Genomic DNA, 23891 nt, shown 5'->3' on the forward strand with positions numbered 1-23891 from the left:
TTGGTGCATGGCCCAAGGTTTCTCCAAGTGCATTAGCTTTCTCCTGACAGACTTGATAGGAAATCTTTCCTCTAGAAATACTATGTTCAGAGAAGACTATTTCAACACTTTAAGATATTCACATGTAACCATTTACATCACAGTAAAAATAAACTTTTGTTGTCAGTACACTCTCTTTAATGTTCTACTTTAAATATTGACAGGTTATATACATCAAGAGATTTAAATTGAAGAGTGTAATAGAGGTAGTTCTTTAGAAGGTAGGTTTATTTTGTTGTATGAACTAAGACCTATTTAGTTCAGCTATAATGTCTTCTAAGATTAGCTATAAAACAACATCAAAATCTGTAAAATATTTTATATCTTTATAAGAAAGCAATATTAATTCTTAGGACCTTGACCAAATTCCAGTAATTGCTTTCTATTGAATTTTTCTCCTACAGTTAAAAGAAAAATGTAACAACTCAATTTTAAAATAATACATAATTTGGATCTATAATTTACTAATACCACAAAAATGATGTAAAGTTTCCAATTTTAAATGAAAACATATGCATTATATTGAAGGGTCTGTGTAAGCACAAAGATTTTTTTTTTTTTTTTTAGAGAGAGAAAGGGAAGGGAAGAGAGAGAAACATTGATCAGCTGCCTCCTGTACGTGCCCCAGCTAGGGATCGAACCTGCAACCTTTCAGTGTACAGGATGACACTCCAACTAACTGAACCACCTGGCCAGGGCAGCACAAAGATTTTTCTTTTCCATGTTTTCAAATTAACTTTGGCCACCCTAGTTTCATTTAGAGTAAAATATATTTTAAATATTTGATGCAATTCCTAAATATGCTCTGTCCAAGTTTTTCAAAGTCTTAGGGTTACTCTTTTCCCTCTTTAATCCATCCAACTCTGATGGATGTTTAGAGTTTAGGCCTTTCAAAGATTCTTCATTTCTGGCAGAAGTTCACATACCCTAGGTTGCCACTTCAATCCTTCCACAATTCAAGTTGAATTCTCTTCTCCCTACTACTTCTCCAAGGATGCTATGCTATACAAATTACTAATTTTGCTAATTACTACTCTTGAGCACTTACTAGTATGTATTTTCTCAAAACAATGCCTTTGTGTCCACTGCCTCCTTCAATGAGAATATACTCCTCTAACTAACTTCCACATGGCAAAATTCTGCCATTCTTCAAGGGCTCAGCTAAAACTCTTCTTCCATGAGGCCTTCCCCCATCTCCCAGCAGGCATGCATCTCTCCTTCTGAGCCAGTAGTGCAACACCTAACACAACCTACCTTGTGCTGCATTTTTCCCCCTGAATATATCACTTTTCTAGAACAGCAATTTTCAACCTTTTCATCTCATGGTACTAATTAATTACTAAATTAATTATTAACCTAATTACTAAAACTCTGTGGCACACCAAAAAAAATGTACTTGCTTATCTGACAAAAAAAATAGGTATAATTTTAATTCATTCACAAGGGACGGCTATTGTTGTGTTGGCTGTTGTCATTTTTTAATTTGAGAATCTAAGGAAAAGAGGTCATTGCCCCTGACTACATAGTCAAGTATTGCATGTTTTAAAAATTCTTGTGGCACACCAGTTAAAAATAGCTGTTCCAGTAGGATGAAATTGTCTATAGGGTAAAATCTTGTCTTCATTTTAGTTTAGCACAATGTTATTAAGTCTGTGAACTCTCGTGTCAAACTGCTTGTGTTTTAAACTTTTCACAAGTCATTGTCTTGAGTAAATTGAAATGTGCTAGCCTCAGTTTCCTCATTTGTAACATGGGGATAATAACAGCACCTACTTGACAGGAACATGAGGATTAAATAAGTACTGCATGTAGAAGCACTTAGGCTAGTGGCCTGGTCTAGTATTCAGTAGGTAACCAATGACTGCAAGCATTTGCAATCATTATCATCATAATTTTAATGCTCCACATGTACCTAGCCTAGATACCTGAATATAATAAATGTTTAATAAATGCTTGCTAAGTAGAATAGATGTTTTTTGGCTTTCCGAATTGAATGGAAAATAAAGCCACATATATAATGCTGAGAGTGAAAATAAAAACTCTCTCCAATGTAATGTTTTAAATAAGCAATAAGTAGATAAACAATTATATACATGGAGTTATGTAAATGTTGTCCAAATAAATTACTTTCTGGAAAATATAACATTACTGTTTGGATATAGCCTAAATATGACTACAATTCTGAAAGCTATTTTCATACTAATATAGATAATCTGAGAGGCCCTTTATATATATAATGAAGGTAGATTTCAATTGTATCAGAACAGTCTGAAAAACCCTGACTTTCAGGAAGAGTGAAATAGAAAATCCAGTATGCAGAATATTATGTTCTAGGCAGAGAGCATGCAGAGGGTTGGGTTCTTTTCTCACATGACATTGCTTCTTATTAAAACAGCAACTCCCAGATATTTTTAGATGTATTGACTTTTGAAGACAGACCACCAAATAATGCAACTGTTTTGTGAAGCAGATAAAATGTCTTTAATAGAATAAGTCTATGAAGTTTATTTTCAATCGATTTTTATCAGAAATACTTTCACTACTCTTTTGCATGAACATGTGAAAACAAAATGAAATGCCAACTACTCTGAATATAGTCAGTATCAGATTTTCAGGACATGAACTTATTCACGGTAAGCATTACATTTCATTTACATAATATAGATTTCCTTTAAAGAAATACATATTATCAAGGCAAAAACTAAAAGAACTGACCAAACATTGCATTTAAATGACACCTATGTTAAAAGGGGCTCAAGACATTTTGCAAAACCTGACAGAAATGGTATCTCTTTCCATCAAATTCCAAACTAGGAAAAATCCATGCTAAGAAGAGCAATTGAGAAATTAGCAATATGATGCAGGAGTCTTGCCCAACAATCATAAAGGGGGTTATAATGTGTGTCTGTTATGTCAACAGTTGGGTCTCAAAACTATAAGCTTCTATTTTCAAATTAAGCCTTGATTTGTCTGTGACACCACACTGTAGTTAATGCCCCCATCTTCTGATAAGAGAGGGGACTGAGAATGCAATAGTGGAGGTAACAGTAATATTAAATGCTGTGAAATGAATTGTAAAATGACAGAGCTAGATTTTAGTGCAGGGATATCCTGACTAGCTGAACTTTCACTAAGCAGTAATTTTTGTACCTACTGAAGGGAATGAACCAGAATATTAAACAGTACTGTGGCTGCATACATACATTCAAAATTAGACATGAGTTATAATTGAACAAACCTGCCAAATAAAATCTCTTTCTTCTCCCAGCACTATGTTCTGTACTTTAGGATTCACTGAAGGAAAATGTACACCTCTCTGAGAAAGCAGAGCTAGATGGATCCTATATGGCAAAATGTAGATGAAACCTGGAACAGTTAGACTTGATTTAGGGGCCACACTATTAGTTAACAGTTCTGAAGCTCTGGCATTTTTAAACACCAGCTTTCTCCAACTCTTAATCTTCCCAGGAAGTATGATTTGCTGCAATTTAAATATATCTTAATGTTTAACATGTTTAAGAAACAAGTCCTTGAAGAGCAAAATAAAAACCATTTATTTTAAAAAATGTATGTGTATAAATAAAAACTTGCTTATATATTAGTGAAGAACTGCTATAAAACCATAGAAATTTTTAGTCATGACAACTAAATATCTTACCTCATTTGAAGTTTTTTCATTACTAGATTAACTGTTCTATTGCAAAGACTACAGAGACCATTTCCAAAGCACTGTTTTCAAATTTTATACTCATTTTTAAAAAGCAAACAATGGTGTCTGATACTACAATGTCCATTTTAAATGCAGGATTTAAAAATATTTAATGTAGAAATGTTGTCAAATATTGTAAAAATGAGCCAAACTATATCAAATTATTTTGAAAATGAGTAACAATGCTAATATTAAAATTTTCATTTTGCTAGTACAAAATATAAACAACAAAATACATAGGCATTTATTCCTTAGTTCATTGCAGAGTAAAAGACTTGAAAATGCAGGAGAACAAAGCTGGAGGAATCCTGCTACCTGATATCAAACTATGCTATAAGGCCATAGTAATCAAAACAGCATGGTACTGGCATAAAAACAGACACATAGATCAATGGGACAGAATAGAGAGCCCAGAAATAAACCCACACCTTTATGGTTAATTAATATTTGATAAAGGAGGCAAGAACATACAATTGGTAAAGATATTCTATATTAATAAATGGTGTTGAGAAAATTGGACAGCTACTTGGAAAAAAATGAAACTAGAGCACCTTCTTACGGCATACACACAATAAACTCAAAATGGATTAAAGACTTAAATGTTAAGACTCCAAACTATAAAAATCCTAGAAGAAAACATAGGCAGTAAAATCTCAGACATTTCTCATAGCAATATTTTTTCTGTTGTATTTCTCCAGCAAGGGGAATAAAGTAAAAATAAACAAACTTAAAAATGTTTGCACAGCAAAGAAAACAATCAAAAATATGAAAAGAAAACTCACTGAATGAGAGAACATATTTGCCAATGATACATCCAATAAGGGGTTAATATCCAAAATTTGTAAAGAACTTACACACTCAAAAACCAACAATCCTATTAAAAAAATGGGCAAAGGACTTGAATAGACACTTCTCCAAAGAGGACATACAGATAGACAACAGACATGAAAAGATAAAAATTAAACCCACAATGATATATTACCTGACACATGTCAGAATGGCCATCATTAATAAATCAACAAACAACAAATGTTGGTAAGGATGTGAAGAAAAAGGGAACCCTTGTGCACTGTTGGTGCAAATGCAGATTGGTGCAGCCACTGCAGCATGAATGGACCTGGAGAGTATTATGCTAAGTGAAACAAGCCAGCCAGAGAAAGACAAATACCATATGATTTTACTTACATGTGGAAGCTAATGAATAAAATAAACTAACAAACAAAATACAAACAGACTCATAGACACAGAAAACAGACTGACAGCTATCAGAGGAGAGGAGGCTTGGAAAGCTGGGTGAGAAAGGCAAAGGGATTAAACAAAATGAAAAAAACAACTTATAGACACAGATAACCAGTATGGTGATTATCAGAGGGTAAAGGGGAAATAAATGGTGATGGAAAGAGACTTGACTTTGGATGGTTAACACACAATACAATATACAAATGATGTGTTATAGAATTGTACACTTGAAATCATAATAATTTTGATAACCAATGTTACCCCAATAAAATGCCTAGACTAGAACTTGGCAACTAATAAAAATTAGACTAGAACTTGGCAACTAATAAAAATTAGACTAGAACTTGGCAACTAATATTTAGATAATAATCCATTTTATAATATGTGAAGTTATACATTTTCAAATAATTAACATTGAAAACACTGGCCCTGAGTTCAGTCTTCAACTCTAAGAAAATCAAACCTCAACTGCTAATGATGAAATCCAGGCATTATATCTTACTAGAGGCTGGAGGAGTGGCCTGTGGGGATCGGCCCACTGTGGGAGCACCACTCATCCCGGTCAGCCAAGCGGCTGTGGACCCGCCCTCTGAGTGACTGCTCCCGCTGCGAGCCGATCTGTGGGAGCGCACTGACCACCAGGGGGCAGCTCTTGCATTGAGCGTCCACACCCTGGTGGTCAGTGAGTGTCATAGCGACCGGTCGACCGGTCGTTCTGGTCATTCTGCCATTCGGTCACTGGACTTTTATTAGATAGGATTACATTATTGGTGATTAAAAAATTGAGAATTATGGATAAAATAAAAAAATATGGGTATGTATGTCACCTCTAAATCCTCTTAGGTCTAAATTTGAATCTGGTAATGATTGCTCTACTTAAATATAATTTTAAAGGGCAACAAGAATAAATTTGTCCATAACATTTATTAAACTCCCACTCTGTTGAGAATTACATTAACTGACACCTGGACAGGTTTTAGGGATGTAAAAATTTTAACATAATAGGAAAACGTGGGCCAAATCCTAATATATAAAAACCCAGGGTCCGTAATGTCCAAAACGACTGAAGGCTTGACCAAACGCCAGGCTAGGGAGCTGAGGGAGCAGGAGTTGATCAATCAGTGGCAGCAGTGACTGGCAAGCGGCTGGAAGGCAGACCTCTTGGTCCCTCCTCCCGGCCCTCAGACTCCAATCAATCAGTGGCAGAGGTGGGGCGGAACTGGGGACTGGCTCCCTTAGTAGCAGGACAATCTTAAGAGGACAGGCCAGGCACCAATAGACCAGCGCTGCCAGCATGACCCCAACAGTGCTGTCGGCCTCCTGGAACTCGGCCTCGGGCACTGCGGCTGCTTCCCCTCCCTAGATGCTCCACAAGGAAGAAAGGATAACTGCCAGCAGTGCCAGGGGTGACCAGCAGTGACTGGTCCCTCCATGCTTCCTCCAGGTCACTCGGGCCCACCCCACTCCAGATGAAGTGTGATCACTGCACACGAAAGGAATGTAGTAAAAAAATAAAAACCGATGACCAAGCGACCAGAGGGACAACCAAACACCAGGTGCACCATGTCCACTTACATAGCGCTAGACACTTGAATGTAAGCAGACAGAAGGAAAAAAGACCTTCAAGGCCTGTCAGCGCCTCAAAGAGGGTTTGCATTTAAAACCAAGTGAGGTGGAGGAGAAACCAAGATGGCGGCATAGGTAAACACCTAAACTGCTGCCTCGCACAACAATTTCAAAACTACAACTAAAAGACAGAACGGACACCATCCAGAACCACAGGAAAGCAGGCTGAGTGAAAATTCTACAACTAGAAGGAAGGAGAAAAGCTCACAGAGAATTGGAGGTACGGCAAAGGGGCTTTGTGCGTGCAGAGAGGAAGGGCGTCTGAGAGCTTGGCTGACTTCCTCTGGCGGAAGGGGGAAGGAAGCCTCGGACCGCGAGCTGGGAAAGGCAGAAGTCTGAAGGCGCACACGGGCCAGTGCGCACAAAGGCTGCGGAGGTAGCCATAGGCTTTCCCTAGTGAAAGGGAGTCAGAGGATCCTGACTGAGCCCCAGTTCTGACTGCAGTGAACCCCGGTTCCAGGCGAGCCCCTGGGGACCCACGCTCTTGTAGGGGGAGTCTGGACTCTCGGGCGGAGACTCAGGAGCCGGGGAAGGCGGAGGACTGAAAGTGCGCACACGCGCCGCGCCGGTGCGCACAAAGGCTGCGGGGGTTGCCACAGGCTTTCCCTAGTGGAGGGGAGTCAGAGGATTCTGACTGCACCGAGCCCCAGTTCTGACTGCAGTGAACCCCAGTTCCAGGCGAGCCCCTGGGGACCCACGCTCTTGTGGGGGGAGTCTGGACTCTCAGGCGGAGACTCGAGCTGGGGAAGGCGGAGGACTGAAAGCGCACATGCGCGCAGGGGCGGGGCTGACAGGAAGCCAAGACTGAGACTCCACCCCATCCAAGCTGAGCACAGAGGCTATTGCAATTTGGCAAGTCTAATCCTATAAGGCTGTCTCCAGCACCGAACTTCTCCCAGCATAGACACAGCTGATCCTTACAGCCAACTGGCCCGGAGGTCAATTCTTCCCAGTGATACCAACAACAATAAAGAGTTAATTACAACAAGGCTGTACACACAGTCCACAAAGGGGTGCACCAAGAGTGTCCACCTCAGGTTAACTGGGGAAGCAGACCCACTGGGCCATATTGGAAACCTAGCACAAATATCTACCTTACCAACTCAGGGATTCAGTGAAAATGCGGGGTCAAAGAATCAGATCACAAACGAAAGAAATGGAGGAAAACAAACGACTGGATATAGAATTCAAAACCACCGTTATAAGACTTTTTAAGAATATCCTAGAAAAGGCCGATAAATATAACGAGACCCTCGAAGATATGAAAAAGGACCAACTAGAAATTAAACATACACTGACTGAAATAAAAAATATTATACAGAGACCCAGAAACAGAATAGAGGAACACAAGAATCAAGTCAAAGAATTGAAATACAAAGAAGCAAAAAACACTCAACCGAAAAAGCAAAAAGCAAAAAAAAAAATCCAAAAAGTTGAAGATAATGTAAGAAGACTCTGGGACAACTTCAAGCGTACCAACATCAGAATTATGGGGGTGCCAGAAGAAGAGAGAGAGCAAGATACTGAAAACCTATTTGAAGAAATAATGACCGAAAACTTCCCCCACCTGGTGAAAGAAATAGACTTACAAGTCCAGGAAGCCCACAGAACCCCAAACAAAAGGAATCCAAAGAGGACCACACCAAGACACATCATAATTAAAATGCCAAGAGCAAAAGACAAAGAGAGAATATTAAAAGCAGCAAGAGAAAAACAGTTAATTACCTACAAGGGAGCACCCATACGACTGTCAGCTGACTTCTCAACAGAAACTATGCAGGCCAGACGGGAGTGGCAAGAAATTTTCAATGTGATGAATAGCAAGAACCTACAACCAAGATTACTCTACCCAGCAAAGCTATCATTCAGAATTGAAGGGCAGATAAAGAGCTTCACAGATAAGAAAAAGCTGAAGGAGTTCATCACCACCAAACCAGTACTATATGAAATGCTGAAAGGTATTCTTAAAGAAGAGGAAGAAGAAAAAAGTAAAGAGAAAAAATTATGAACAACAAATACATATCTATCAACAAGCCAACCTAAAAATCAAGTGAATTAAAAACCTGAGGAGCAGAATAATCTGGTGAATATAATAGAATCAGGGGCATAGAAAGGGAGTGGGCTGATAATTCTCAGGGGGAAAGGGGTATGGGGGGGTTCATGAAGAGAATGGACAAAAATCATACACCTATGGATGAGGACAGTGGGGGGGAGGTAAGGGCAGAAGGTGGGGTGGGAAAGGGGTGGAGGGGAGCTATGGGGGGAAAAAGGAGAAATAATTGTAATAATCTGAATAAAGATTTATTTAAAAAAAAAAATAAAAAAAAAAAATAAAACCAAGTGAGGTGACATCAGAATTACCCAAGCGCGCCCCCACCCCCTTCACCTGCCCAGATGCCTAGGGTCCCCTTACAGCTGGGCTGACCTCTGCTCAATACTCCCCTGCCCAATGCGCGGTGACAACACGCAACTCCACACCAAGCCCGAGCAGGACTCACAGCCGGGCTCCTGCAAACCGTCCACGAAGACTTCGGGTCCCATCTCAGCATCCATCCCCAGGCTCTGGGCAAATGGACCCACCTCTCGGCCTACCAGTCTGGGATCCGGGTGGTGCGGGCTCTGGGTGGAGACACCCCAACGGCAGCGCCTCACGACAGCGTTCCCCGCTCGGGTCTCTCCTCCTCAGCAGCGCAGCATCGGCTCCCCATGTGTGGGGATACGATAGGGTGCGCTTTTGATGGGGGGAAGTCAACAAAATAGGGGGGAAGGTATTAAGGGTCTGTAGGGTTGGGGTGGTTGACCGAGGTAGGTTTGGAGTGTGCTGGGGAAGGAAGAGGAAGGTCTGAATGGAAAACGGCTCAGCACAGTACCTTTCTTATTGCGAACCAGGACAGCGCAGCCTCCCAGGGGCCATTGCAGCCTCCCAGGGGCCGTCGCAGCCTCCCAGGGGCCGTCGCAGCCTCCCAGGGGCCGTTGCATCCCACCTGGCAAATAAATCTCTGCTCAGTGGAGCCTCTCTCACACCGGGCCCCGGGAGGAGAGCGCACATGCGGCATCGCCCTCCATCCTCATTGACCAGTCGCTCAGACGTGCACTGACCACCAAGGGGCAGACACTCCAACCAGTAGGTTAGCTTGCTGCTGGGGTCCAGCCCATTAGGACTGAGCGAGACGGGCCAGACATGCCCTGGAGCCCTCCCACGGTCCCTCCCTGGCTAGCCTCCTGTGTCCCTTCCCTCCCCGGCCCCAATGGTGCACCAGTGGGGTCCTTAGGCCTGGCCTATGCCTTTTCACAATCTGGCCTGAGGGACAACCCCCTATCCAGTGCACATATTTCGTGCAACAGGCCTCTAGTGTCAAATAAATGCCCTGAAATGAAAACTCTAGGCATGTTAACATATTTTTTGAATTATCCACCTACAGGCTATAATGATCAATTTGACAAAAGAACCTTACTAATATATGGAAGAAAACACACACACACACACACACACACACACACACACACACACACACACACACAGAGCAACATCACTCTAACCTTACTTTTAAAAAAAAGAAAAGGAAAATCACCATCGCCCCCACTCACACCCACCCCAGTGAAAATCAAGGAAATCCTCCAAATACTTGTAGAAGAACTACTTATTATTATCCTGCCAAAATTAGTGAAACCGTAAAAGGAAAAAGCAATTGTCACATCAAGTTTTTCATATTCACTATCTCCATGGGTACACCTTTGATTTCTGATTGCACCTAACTTTTCTGTTCAATAAACAGTTTCGAACATTATAATCAACTTCTTTTTAATCAAAACTAGTCATACTGGGAAATTAGGTAGTACTGAGAAATGTATTTCATTATGGTAGTTTTCTTTTTAAGTATGTTTTTAATCAGTTTTCGATGCAGGTGCATCTGAAAAGAAAAGCAACAAATTTCCATGGGATACTAATGTCTCTAAAGTAGGAACTGGTTTTGCTAGAAAAAAAGTAAAAAACAAAAATGAAATCAAATTTTGTAAGTCTCGCCTGGCTCGATGTTGAACATCAACCTATGAACCAAGTCATGATTTATTCCCAATCAGGGCACATGCCCAAGTTGCGGGCTCAATCCCCAGGAGGGTGGAAGGGGGCGGGGGAGTGCAGGAGGCAGACCATCAATGATTCTCTCTCACCATTGATGTTTCTATCTCTCCTGCTCCCTTCCTCTCTGAAATGAATAAAAATATATTTTAAAAAATTTTTGTAAATCTCCATGAGGCAGTTCATGTGCAAAACAATTATACTGATTTGTTAATAATTTCTAATTTTTACAAAGAGAATATGTTGTTTCACATCTTCCTATTTTTGAATAATTTAATGAGAAATACATAATAGTTATATCATAAATAAACCAGAATTATGTAAACTATTTCCTTATTCTCTTCTAAATACTTATTAGTAAGCTTTGTTGCAAAATAAAATTATGAAAAACAAAATAAATAAAATTATGAAAAATATGACAAATTCAAGCCTGAGGTCTAATTTTAAATTAATTCATTTTCCAAAAATGTAATTAAAATGAGATTATAAACAAATCAATCTGTCCACTTCAGCAGATACTAATTTACTTGTACATTGCTTTGCATGACTATTAATATGATACCTGATTTTCTCTTCTTATTGAATCTTGTCTATAATAAGACATTGAAGTTCTTATAATCCCTGTTTACTTCTTTTAATATTGATTATAAAACTGAACAATCAAAATGTTGACATGTCATGTTACTTTTGAAAATAACATGCCTACTGAATAAAATAGGTCAATGCTGTCTGACCAGCCTGGCTCAGTGGTTGAGCGTTGACTTATGAACCAGGAGCTCATGGTTTGATTCCCAGTCAAGGCACATGCCTGGATTGCGGGTTCGATCCCTTTTAGGGGGTGTGCAGGAGGCAGCTGATCAATAGTTCTCCCTCATCATTGATGTTTCTCTCTCTCTCTCTCTCCCTTCCTCTCTGAAATTATATATATATATACTAGAGGCCCGGGGCATGAAATTCGTGCATGGGTAGGTTCCCTAGGCCTGGCCGGCGATAAGGGCCAATCAGGTTCCCCAACTCCTGGTCTTCCCTCACCACTCGCATGCCGCCTCCTCCTTCCCTTGCTCCCTCAGCGCCCTGCTGCCTCCACTGGTCATCCACCATGTTTCGCGTCGACCCTGGTGGTCAGCCCATGTCATAGTGAGTGATTGAACTACCGGTCTCCCGGTTGAACTCCCGAGGGGACAATTTGCATATTAGCCTTTTATTATATAGGATACACACACACACACACCACACACACACACACACACACACAGTAATAATAGGGTAATATGCAAATTGGTCAGGATGCCTTCACGCATAATGACCGATCAGCAGGCTGCATGCAGAGCAGGCGCAGGTGGGGGAGGACGTGCAGCACTGGGGACTTGCGTCACGCCATCACAATCCATCACCAGGAGGGCCTCCATGCGACCTGGCCCGTAGGCGGCCCCTGGTGGAGGTGTGCGGAGGCCTGCCCAGCACTGATATGATGAAGCCTGTGTGTATCCCTGCCCAGCACTGACGTGACGCTGCTTATGTGTGTCCCCACCCAGCGCTGACGAGACGCTGCCTGTGTGTGTCCCTGGCCTGGGACATGGCAGGAGGGCATTTGGGGGTGATCAGGCCAGTGGGGGGAGGGAAGTTGGGGGCAATTAGGTTGGCAGGGGAAGGCAGTTGGGGGCAATCAGGTTGGCGGGGGCAGGGGGCGATTAGGCAAGCAGGCAAAGTGGTTAGGGGTGATCAGGTAGGCAGGTGAGCAGTTAGGAGCCAGCAGTCCCAGATTGTGACATCCCCCGACAGGTCTTGGATTGGAGAGGGTGCAAGCCGGACTGAGGGACACTCCCCATGCATGACTTTCGTGCACCAAGCCTCTAGTGTGTGTGTGTGTGTGTGTGTGTGTGTGTGTGTGTGTGTGTGTATCCTATCTAATGAAAGAGTAATATGCAAATTGATCATACCTCCGCTATACCCACAAGCCACCCCCACCAGCCAATCAGGAGCAAGTATGCAAATTAACCCAACCAAGATGTCTGCGGCCACGGAGAGAGCAGGAGGCTTGGGTTTCCCCGGCAATGGAGGAAGCCAAGCTTTCCGCACACCCTGGCCGGCCCTGGACTCCACTCAAGGCTACAAAGTTTCAATTATAGAAGATAAATAAATCCCAACAAAAATGGCAGCAACCAGGGAGCTGGAGAGAGCAGGAGGCTTGAGTTGCCCCCAGCGATGGAGGAAGCCAAGCTTCTGCAGCCCTGGCCTGCCTTGGCCTCCGCTCAAGGCTACAAAGTTTCAATTATAGATGATACATAAATCCCAGATACCAGGGACTCTGCTTGGGTCGCTGGGGGGGGTGTGGCCAGCCTGCAAACCACTACAGGCCCCTCGCCCAGGCCACCCCATGCCCCAAGGGAACCCCCACCCTGATCCGGGACACCCTTCAGGGCAAACCAGCCGGCCTCCACCCATGCACCAGGCCTCTATCCTATCTAATAAAAGAGTAATATGCAAATTGACCATCACTCCAACACAGGAGATGGCTGTCCCCATGTGGACATAAGATGGCTGCCACAAGATGGCCAGCAGGGGAGGGCAGTTGGGAGAGACCAGGTATGCAAGGGAGGGCTGTTGTGGGCGATAAGGCAAGCAGGGGAGGGCAGTTGGGAGGGACCAGGCCTGCAAGGGAGGGCAGTTGGAGGTGATAAAGCCTGCAGGGGAGGGCAGTTGGGGGTGACCAGGCCTGCAGGGAAGGGCAGTTGGGCGGGGGGGGGAACCAGACCTGCAGGGGAGAGCAGTTGGGGGGGGGGGGGGAGCCAGGCCTGCAGGGGCGGGCAGTTAGGGCTGACCAGGTCTCAAGGGGAGGGCAGTTAGAGGTGACCAGGCCTACAAGGGAGGACAGTTAGGGGCAAACACGCTGGCAGGGGAGCACTTAGGCATCAATCAGGCTGGCAGGAGAGTGGTTAGGGGGTGATCAGGCTGGCAGGCAGAAGCAGGTAGGGGCAATCAGGAAGGCAGGCAGGCGAGCAGTTGGGAGCCAGCAGTCCTGGATTGTGAGAGGGATGTCCGACTGCCCGTTTAGGCCCGATCCTACTGGGATCGGGCCTAAACGGGCAGTCGGACATCCCTCGAGGGGTCCTAGATTGGAGAGGATGCAGTCTTGGCTGAGGGACACACACCCCTGTGCACGAATTTTGTGCACCGGGCCTCTAGTGTGTATATGTATATGTGTGTGTGTGTGTGTGTGTATCTATATATATAAAAGTCTAAGCGACCTAAGGACCAAACGACAAATTGGTCAGTCGCTATGATGCACACTGACCACCAGGGGGCATACGCTCAACACAGGAGGTGCCCCGTGGTGGTCAGTGCCTTCCCATAGTGGGAGCGTCACTCAGCTGACCAATGGGCACCAGACGCCCGGCTCACGGCTAGCAAGTGCAGCTGCGGTGCCATGTGCCTCTCCTGCTTCCAGGGCAGTGCTACGGAGCAGCTGCAGCAGGCACAGTGGGGCTGGGATGAGCAGAAGCAGCGTGGTGCCTGGCCTGGGCTCAGGCTCCTCCCTGGCTACCTGCCGCTTCGTGTACTACTACATCTCTTGAGAGGCCAGGCTTAGGAACCCCACCAGTGCATGAATCCATGCACCGGGCCTCTAGTGTGTGTGTGTGTGTGTGTGTGTGTGTGTGTGTGTGTGTGTGTGTGTATACATATAGCACTAAATATATCAAAATAATCCATTTGTTACCATAATACAAAAATATCACTTAAGTAAATGCTTTTAAATAGGATGACTAACAGTAAATATTACCCAAGAAATTTCTCCCAAGTCAGTAGTTTAAATGTTTTCTTGTGGGGGAGGGGGAAATGCTGAAGAAGGTTAATGCTCAATAATTTGCTTTTATAAACTCATTAAACACTATCAACATTTAGCACATTTCCTCCTTTCAAAATTGTTGATAAACCTCCAGTAAATGGTTTCATAATCATTTTAGTTTCTCTTAATATCAAAATCTGTACTTTCATTATTATTATTTTTTAATTTAATAAATCTTTATTGTTCAGATTATTACAATTGTTTCTCCTTTTTCCTCCCATAGTTCCCCTCCACCCGGTTCCCACCCCACCCTCTTCCCTTACCTCCCCCCCAGTGTCCTCATCCATAGGTGTACAATTTTTGTCCAGTCTCTTCCTGCACTCCCCATACCCTTCCCCCCTGAGAATTATCAGTCCACTCCCTTTCTATGCCCCCAATTCTATTATATTCACCAGTTTATTTTGTTCCTCAGGTTTTTAATTCACTTGATTTTTAGGTTCACTTGTTGACAGATATGTATTTGTTGTTCATAATTTTTATCTTTACTTTTTTCTTCTTCCTCTTTTTTTTTTTTAAATATATTTTATTGATTTTGTACAGAGAGGAAGGGAGAGGGATAGAGAGCTAGAAACATCGATGAGAGAGAAACATCGATCAGCTGCCTCCTGCACACCTCCCACTGGGGATGTGCCCGCAACCAATGTACATGCCCTTGACCGGAATCGAACCCGGGACCCTTCAGTCTGCAGGCCGACGCTCTATCCATTGAGCCAAACCGGTTTCGGCTCTTCTTCCTCTTCTTAAAGAATACCTTTCAGCATTTCATATAATACTGGTTTGGTGGTGATGAACTCCTTTAGCTTTTTCTTATCTGTGAAGCTCTTTATCTGACCTTCTATTCTGAATGATAACTTTGCTGGGTAGAGTAATCTTGGTTGTAGGTTCTTGCTATTCATCACTTTGAATATTTCTTGCCACTCCCGTTTGGCCTGCATAGTTTCTGTTGAGAAATCAGCTGACAAGCGTATGGGTGCTCCCTTGTAGGTAATTAACTGTTTTTCTCTTGCTGCTTTTAATATTCTCTCTTTGTCTTTTGCTCTTGGCATTTTAATTATGATGTGTCTTGGTGTGGTCCTCTTTGGATTCCTCTTGTTTGGGGTTCTGTGCACTTCCTGGACTTGTAAGTCTATTTCTTTCACCAGGAAGGGAAGTTTTCAGTCATTATTTCTTCAAATAGGTTTTCAGTATCTTGCTCTCTCTCTTCTTCTGGCACGCCCATAATTCTGATGTTGGCACACTTAAAGTTGTCCCAGAGGCTTCTTACACTATCTACAACTTTTTGGATTCTTTTTTCTTTTTGCTTTTCCGGTTGAGTGTTTTTTGCTTCTTTGTTTTTCAAATCTTTGACTTGATTCTTGCGGTCCTCTAGTCTGCTGTTGGGTCTCTGTATAATATTTTTTATTTCAGTCAGTGTATGTTTAATTTCTAGATGGTCCTTTTTCATATCCTCGAGGGTCTCACTAAATTTATCGGCCTTTTCTAGGATATTCTGGAAAAGCCTTATAACCGTGGTTTTGAACTCTATATCCAGTCGCTTGTTTTCCTCCATTTCTTTAGTTTGTGATCTGCTTCTTTGCCTCCGCATTTTTGCTGCTTCCCTGAGTTGGCAGGGTAGCTTTGTGTGCTAGGTTTCCTATACGGCCCAGTATGTCGGACTCCCATGTTAACCTGAGGTGGACACTCTTGATGCACCCCTTTGTGGACTGTGTGTACAGCCTTGTTGTAGTTAAGTCTTGATTGTTGGTATCACTGGGAGGAATAGACCTCCAGGCCAGTTGGCTGTGAGGATCAGCTGTGTCTACGCTGGGAGAAGTTCAGTGCTAGAGACAGCCTTATAAGGATTAGACTTGCAAAATTGCAAAAGCCTCTGTGATCAGCTTGGATGGGGTAGAGTCTCAGGGCAGAGCAGACAGTCTTGGCTTCCCGTCAGCCCTGCCCTTGCGCACACGCCTCCAGACCTCTGCCTTCCGCAACTCCCCTGAGTTTCCGCCTGACAGTCCAGATTCCCCCTGTAAGAGTGTGGGTCCCCAGGGGCTTGCCCGGAACTGGGGTTCAGTGCAGTAGGAACTAGGGTTCAGTGCAGTCAGGAGCTTCCGACTCCCTTCTGCTAGGGAATGCCTGTGGCAACCTCCGCATTCAGTCTTCTCTGTGAGTCAGGGGCTTCCTTCCCCTTCCCCCCAGAGAAAGTCAGCCAGGCACTCAGTCACCCTTCCTCTCTGCGCACATCTCCGTACCTCAGCCCTCCTTTGCCGCTCCTCTGATTCTCCATGAGCTTTCCTCTTTCCTTCTAGTTGTAGAATTTCCACTCAGCCAGCCTTCCTGTGGTTCTGGATGGTGTCCGTTCTGTCTTTTAGTTGTAGTTTTGAAATTGTTGTACGAGGCAGCAGTTTAGGTGCTTACCTATGCTGCCATCTTAGTTTTTCCCTCAGAATCTGTACTTTTACCTTTTACTTGAAGAGAAAATGGATCATGTTGGCAAAGGAGGACACATTTACCTCTTTCCTTTCCCCCCAAATGCCACACAGAGTCTATTTTTTAAAAGAAGAAACATTAACAGTTCAGGTAAATAAGAAAGAATGGCACTGTGTACCAGAAAATTTGAGGAGTTCTATAAACTAAATATCAGAGGAGATTTGATTAAAGAAAAAAAGTTAAATGAGAGAAAACTAAAGCTAAAATAAGCAAAAGAGAAACTACTATAGAGGCCCAGGAAAAACAAAGTTCATGGTCAATAAATATCAGAAGCAGGAGTTTATTTTCTCAAATGTGATTTATAACTTGAAGAATCCCAGAGTGGGTAATGGGATTAGAGAAATAGAACAAAGACACAGGCTATTTATGAGAAGGGAGTCTCAAACCCAGATGATAAACTCCTGCAACAAGGAACACCCTGCCCAATCATACTACCTCCCTTTTCCCTGCACATCACTGGATGAAAGTTTTTGCAATAAGAATCTTAACTCATAGACACAGACAACAGTATGATTATTACCAGAGGGAAAGGAGGTGGGTGTAGGTAAAAAGAGGTAAAAGAGGGGATAGATGGTGACAGAAGAAGACTTGACTTTGGGTGATGAACACACAATACAATATACAGATGATGTATTATAGAATTGCACACCTGAAACCTATATAATTTTATTAACCAATGTCACTCCAATAAATTCAGTATTTTTTTTTTAAAAAAAAGAACCTTATTAACTCAAGAAATAAAAAGGGATGGATTCATTTGGGCTGAGAGGTTACTACTCTCCAGCCACCAAAACTATTCAATCTATATTTTTAAGTATATATACTAACAACCAAGAATCACTAATTATTTCAGGGAAAATTAGCAAGGAAGTCACTGAATTTAAACTGAAGAAATAATATTTAGGAAGAGTAAAACAAGCAGAAGAACACTTTAAATATAATTGACATTCTCAGTGAGATAAAAAGATAGTGCATCAATAACATCAAGAAGAACAGGCTATTTTAAAAAGAGTTCTATGAAATTAAAAAAATGCCTAATAAAATAATGAAAAAACAAAACCTAAAAAAATTAACTGAAAATTTAAAGGGCTCAGCTAAGATCAAATTATTGAGCTAGATAAGAACAAGAGATTCTCTGTAATCCACTGCAAAATGAGAAAAACATAAAGAAAAATGGAAGACAGATTCAGAAGCCCTGGTATCTATCTAACAGAAGGATCAGAAAGAACTGGTTGAAAAAGTATTCACAGAAATAAAAGAAGAAAATTTCCCTTAGCTAAAGATAGATTCAGACTTTCAGACAAAAGGGGGCAGAGACACCTGAAGAAGAACACTAATAAAAAAAAGACACTTAATCACTCCGTAGTGTAATATCAGAACTCAAATACAAATTTCAAAAGCTTCAGGGGGGATTGTGGGAGGACAGAGGGAGCGAGGGATGGAAAAAGGTTATCTACAAAGTTATGAAAATCATATTGATATTGGAATTCTTTTTAGCAAATACCAATAAAAGTCAGGACAGTGTCTTCAAAATTCTAAGGTAAAATTATTTAAATATAAACTTCTGTCAAGCCTAAATAGCAATCAAGTGAGAGATTAAATACACATTTTCAGTCATGCAAAAACTCAGACTAGCTTAAAGCCTTCAGATACGATCTAAAACAATTACTAAATGATTAATTCTAGTAAAATAAACAAATCAATGAGAAAGATGAGAAATAAGTTGTGATGTCCAAAGCCAATAAAGCTAAATTTAACCAAACTAAATTTAGTAAAATTAAAATGTAAATAATTATTGATTGATGCATAATGTTTAAAAAATAACAATCTACAATTAAAGTACAAAAGTATTTTTTAATGAATATCAGGGAGGAAGAAATACATATATACTAAAAAACTCTAGACATCGTTAGAAAAGAATACCAATATTCAGTAAGAGAAAAGCTTTTGGATGTCCTCAAAATATTCCTTTTATTCAGTTATACAAAGAAATTCCTGACAATGGGAAAAAATATCCAATTTCTGTGCTTTTAGATTGAATATGAATTTGTTTTTCTCTATATATACCCGTATTTGTATATCAATAACTCCTTGCTGGTGTGTAAACATCACCATTATACTGTTCCTGGAGCTGCTCAACCCTTTTTAAAACTAATTGGACAAAACTTATTATATATCGCCTTGAATGTCCTATATGGCAGAGAACCAAATAATGACATCAGGTATATAAAACTGTGCCTCAAAAGCTTCAGTGTTAATTCTTAGAGAACTTTATCTTGAAGTTAAATTATATAAAAGCAGTCCATATTTGAGAATCTTCAAATTATATACTACTAATGTTCTAACTGAATTGACCTTGATCCACAATAATCTTCATTTTGTTCAGTAAATAAGTTTGATGTCTTATTTTTCTTTATGAGAAATTTACCTAATTTTGAAAAGAGCTGTATTCACAAAAAAGAACACAAAATTCTAAACCAGCTCCATGATTTCAGGTAGAGGGCCCGCTGCTAAGAATGCTCATAGAAATTAATTTTGAGGGTCTAAATGGAGCCTTCAACTTATAATGTACTCATTAAGAGCAAACCAAGGGGCTAAGCTGCTTTGTCCTCATTGTTTTGCTAAAAATGCCTTCCGGTGCATTTTCCTTGTATAAATTTCAGATAAAAATAAATGTTTCTACAGCACAGGGCATGTGGAAATGGATAATCAGAAGTTTAAAGTATTAAACAGATGAAAAAGAAAAGTCTACCTTTTTACTCAATAAACAACAGGCTACATATTTAAAATGTCTACAAAGGATCTTTGCAAGATCTAGAAGACATGTTTGTATCTTGCTTGAAATATCAAAGTGAGAGGGAAAAAAAATACGGCTTTGTGAAACATAAATCCAAGAACCATTAATCAAGACTCTTCGGCCTTAGCTGGTTTGGCTCAGTGGATAAAGTGTCAGCCAGCGGACTGAAGGGTCCCAGGTTTGATTCCAGTCAAGGGCACATGCCTGGGTTGCGGGTTTGATGCCCAGTAGGGGATGTGCAGGAGGCAGCCAATCAATGGTTCTCTCTCATCATTGATGTTTCTATCTCTCTTTCCCTCTCCCTTTCTTTCTGAAATCAATAAAGATATATAATTTTTTTTAAAAAGACTCTTCAGATCTCAACTGTCACATGAATGCATGGGAATGGCAATTTCTATAGTACCCAACATATGAAATATAGAATCTATTACAGATTAAAACCAACAATACCCAAATTTACTTTAGCATAATTATGTCCATGCATACTGACCTACAGGAACTGGTCTTCATCTACTCATTAACTCCCAAACGAATAAAAGTTGGAAATTTTACTACTTAAAAGTTTCTACTAGTCTCCAAGGTCAGTCTCATTCAGTGATACAAGATCATTTTGGACTTTACTACAGTGTAGTTAATTTCATTACATTTAGATTCTTTCTTCTGACCACAGAAGCCAGACATGTTTCTGTGGTCAGAAGCCAGGCACAGCAGTTGAATGAAGTAAAATCTGGACTTGCCACCCATGGGATATTTTTCAAATGCTTTTGGAAATTTTATAGAAGGTAATTTCAGTCATGAATATTTGAGCTAATTTATTTAGCCAAGAATGAACACAAAATAGCTCCATATACATATCCATGATAAATTAAGGAAATAAAAAAAAAGATTGGGTTCTAATTATAATTTTTCTGACTACTATAATCACATTACTAAATATTTTTAAAACAAGAAATATGTTCTTCCACTTAATGAGATCAACCTTTCTCAATGTTTTAATAAAGCATAATAACTCTTATGGGCAAAAAAGATACAAAAGACTAAATAAATCTGACTTTGCTGTTAGCATATATGTATACTATTAAATATCAATATTATCTTATACCATCATTAAATTCAAATTAAGATTATAAAATGCAAATACTAATTGTTCCTAAATCATATCCCACCAATATATTAGCAAATGAAGATGTCTTCAAAAGAAAAAGTAGTTTCTGGTAGATTTCTAAGACTGGGTTGCCAACAGTGAATTACTCTTGAAAATAGAGTTGTTTTCAATTTGTGAAAAATTTGTACAATGGGGAGCAAATGCTTAAGGAACAATGAAAACAAGAATTAAAACTCTACAAAAAATTAAGCATTTGTAATAATATAAGGGCTTCAAAAATAATGCACAAGCATAAGAATGAAAACAGGTTCCATCTGTCTTCTTGCCTGCTTGGTAGCATTAACTAGGAGCTCTGTGCACACGGGAAGGCTTGGACACAGGCAAGCTTCAATTTAGGCAGCAGCTGTAGCAAGCAGGTAGGAAGCCAGCTGTCAGGCTGCAACCCCTCAAAGGCCAGAATAGCGTAGGCTTATTTGTGGAGTGCCAAGATGTACAACAGAAACCTTACCCCTTCCCATATGGTTCATTCCTTTTCTTCTGAGACGAGGCTCTGGTTTCTAGGCTGGGGGTGTAGAAGGAGGTAAGGGAGCCAATTGTCCTAGTTTCATGTAAGAAATTTAATTCATCCTCCTGTTTTCAGCTCTACATCTTTTTCCTGCCCTTAATACTTGCGGATCTCAGCGCAGAAGCTCTTTTCGGTTCAGGCAGGCTGATCCGTTTCCTCTCACTTTTTTCTGCAGCGTCCTTACAGCCTGCTTCATCAGTCATCTCATTCCCATCTTTCCTTCTCCCAGTAATTTATTGAAAACTACCAAATACTAATGAATCTCTCTGATTTTCTTTGCTGCATGGATCTATTTTTTTTTACTGTGCTCCTATGCTTCTATTTTTGTGAGGTCTCAAGGGAACATGTATGCTCAGGCCTCCATCTTTTATCAAGTAGGACTATTATTAAAAATTTAATCAAACTACGTCTATTTAGTACCTGTAACTGTGTATAAAAAAATCGTATCTGCTAATTTGTAAAACAGCTAACATTTCTAAGATCTAAACAAATTTTAAAACTCCATAACATTTCAAGGTAATATAAATTGTCTATGGATGGGAAATCAGTTATTTTCACACCTGAAGGATAGCAAATTCTTATTACTATCTATAACCAATGCTTCATTAAGAAAACCTAATCCAACTAGTGATCTCAAAAAAGTTCAGTTTCTGTTTCCAGTTCAAAGACTTCCTCACAAACTAAAAGATAAAATGCTTTTTCCAATTATTTCAGTAATTGAATAATTATCAATTAGCTGCAAGATAATGAAAGCTAGATGTCTGAAAGTAAAATTTTTTCTTATTTTCCCCAAAGAAGGCAATGAGTGAAAAGAATCAACTACAATAGTATATGGAAGTTTGAAGGAGTATAAATTATCATTATTCATAAAGTCAAATTTGAAAAATAACAACAATATAATCCTTAAAAATTAGAAAACAGATATTAACTTTATGACAAATATACCACTGACTTACAAATATGACTGTTAAAGTGGTTTCTGTGAATCATAATTAATGGAATAATTATGTCAATTTTTTACTTTACTGCCATTGTCCCATTCTTGGTTCATAAAATCAGATGTGGAACAGATCTCTAGCAAGAACTTCCAAAGATACAGAAATAAAACAAGAAGCACAAGTTATATAAAGATAGCTTAAATTATGTACTGAAATATATACTCTTTTTAATATTTAAATTAGCCATAGAAATAGAAAAACATTTTTAAAATTATAAAATAATATTGTTTATTTTATATAAACCCATTGAACATCTCAGCCATATTGGCATCATCTTTTAATCTTTGAGAATTTTATGTACTGGAGGAGGAGGGCCATGGTAGGAGCAGGGAGAGGATCTAAACTGACCTTAACTATCTCTTCTCATTTCTAAATTCTTTAGTCAACTTCACATTCTCAATTCTTTTTGGTTGTTGTTAACCCTCATCTGAGGATATTTTTCCATTGATTTTCAGAGAGAGTAAAAAGGAGGGAGACAGAGAGAAAAACATTCCTTGACCAGAATTGAACCCATGACCCTTCACAGGCTGACACTATCCACTGAACCAAACAGGCTAGGACTCTTTTTAAAAAAAACAAACAAACTGATTTTAGATAGAGGAAGAGAGAGAGAGAGAGAGAGAAACAGTAACTGGTTGCCTCCCAAACACACCCCAACCGACATTGAACAGGCAATGCAGGTATGTGCCTCGACCAGAAATTGAAGCCACCACCTTTTGGTTTATAGGATGGCATGCCAACCAACGGAACCATACTGGCCAGGGCGTTGATTCTTTATTTATTAATAATTTAATACTTTATTGCTGTTACAAATAAATTACTTTTAATTTAATATCACTGTGATTTCAAAATCAGATATTAGACAACTGTGTTTAGAATTAAAATCCTACATTAAGACAAATGTACACCAGAAAATCAGAGTGTGTGATCTGCCATGCTCAGGTCATCTGATTTATCCAGATGTCTGACAGATGAGAGATCCAAATGGTAATCCACTATAATCACTGGAATAATGCTTGGGAACCTCCATAATTTGTCATAAAACAAAAAGTAAATAATTTTAAAATAACAAGTAAATACTTGCAATTATTTATATATTTGAAATAGCCCCAACAACAGGAGTACTAAATATATACCAAGGTAAAAAGAATACATGGCAAAGTTTTGATTTTAAAGGAAGAGTATAGCTGATAACCATGCTTCGAAGTGAACTAATAAAATAATATTTTTTCTTTCACTAAAAACAATAAAAATTGCTAAAACAGTATTACTGACATTTAATACAACATAAAATTGTAATAATGGGTATTGTACTATTTTGGGTTTTTATTTTAGTGTTGTTTTTAAAGATGGGTAGAAAAGTAAAGAAAAATAAGATTATCTGCACAGCCAGTCCACAGCAGTTTTCAACTTTGG

At 40.2% G+C, this 23891-nt stretch overlaps 1 protein-coding gene across 4 annotated transcripts in view; it reads right to left on the minus strand.

The window, feature by feature from the left end:
- COMMD10 (COMM domain containing 10) overlaps positions 1–23891 on the minus strand; it is a 175300-nt gene that overhangs the window by 18867 nt on the left and 132542 nt on the right. Inside the window, exon 6 of one of the 4 annotated variants that reach the window (XM_080678525.1) lies at positions 9484–9597. The exons of the other annotated variants lie outside the window; for them this stretch is intronic. Coding sequence (XP_080534651.1) covers positions 9484–9597 — 114 coding nt within the window. The remainder of the gene's footprint in view (positions 1–9483; positions 9598–23891) is intronic. 4 annotated transcript variants of the gene reach the window in all.

The sequence above is a fragment of the Plecotus auritus genome, assembly GCF_963455305.1.
Source record: "Plecotus auritus genome assembly, chromosome: 7".
Classification (NCBI taxonomy): domain Eukaryota; kingdom Metazoa; phylum Chordata; class Mammalia; order Chiroptera; family Vespertilionidae; genus Plecotus; species Plecotus auritus.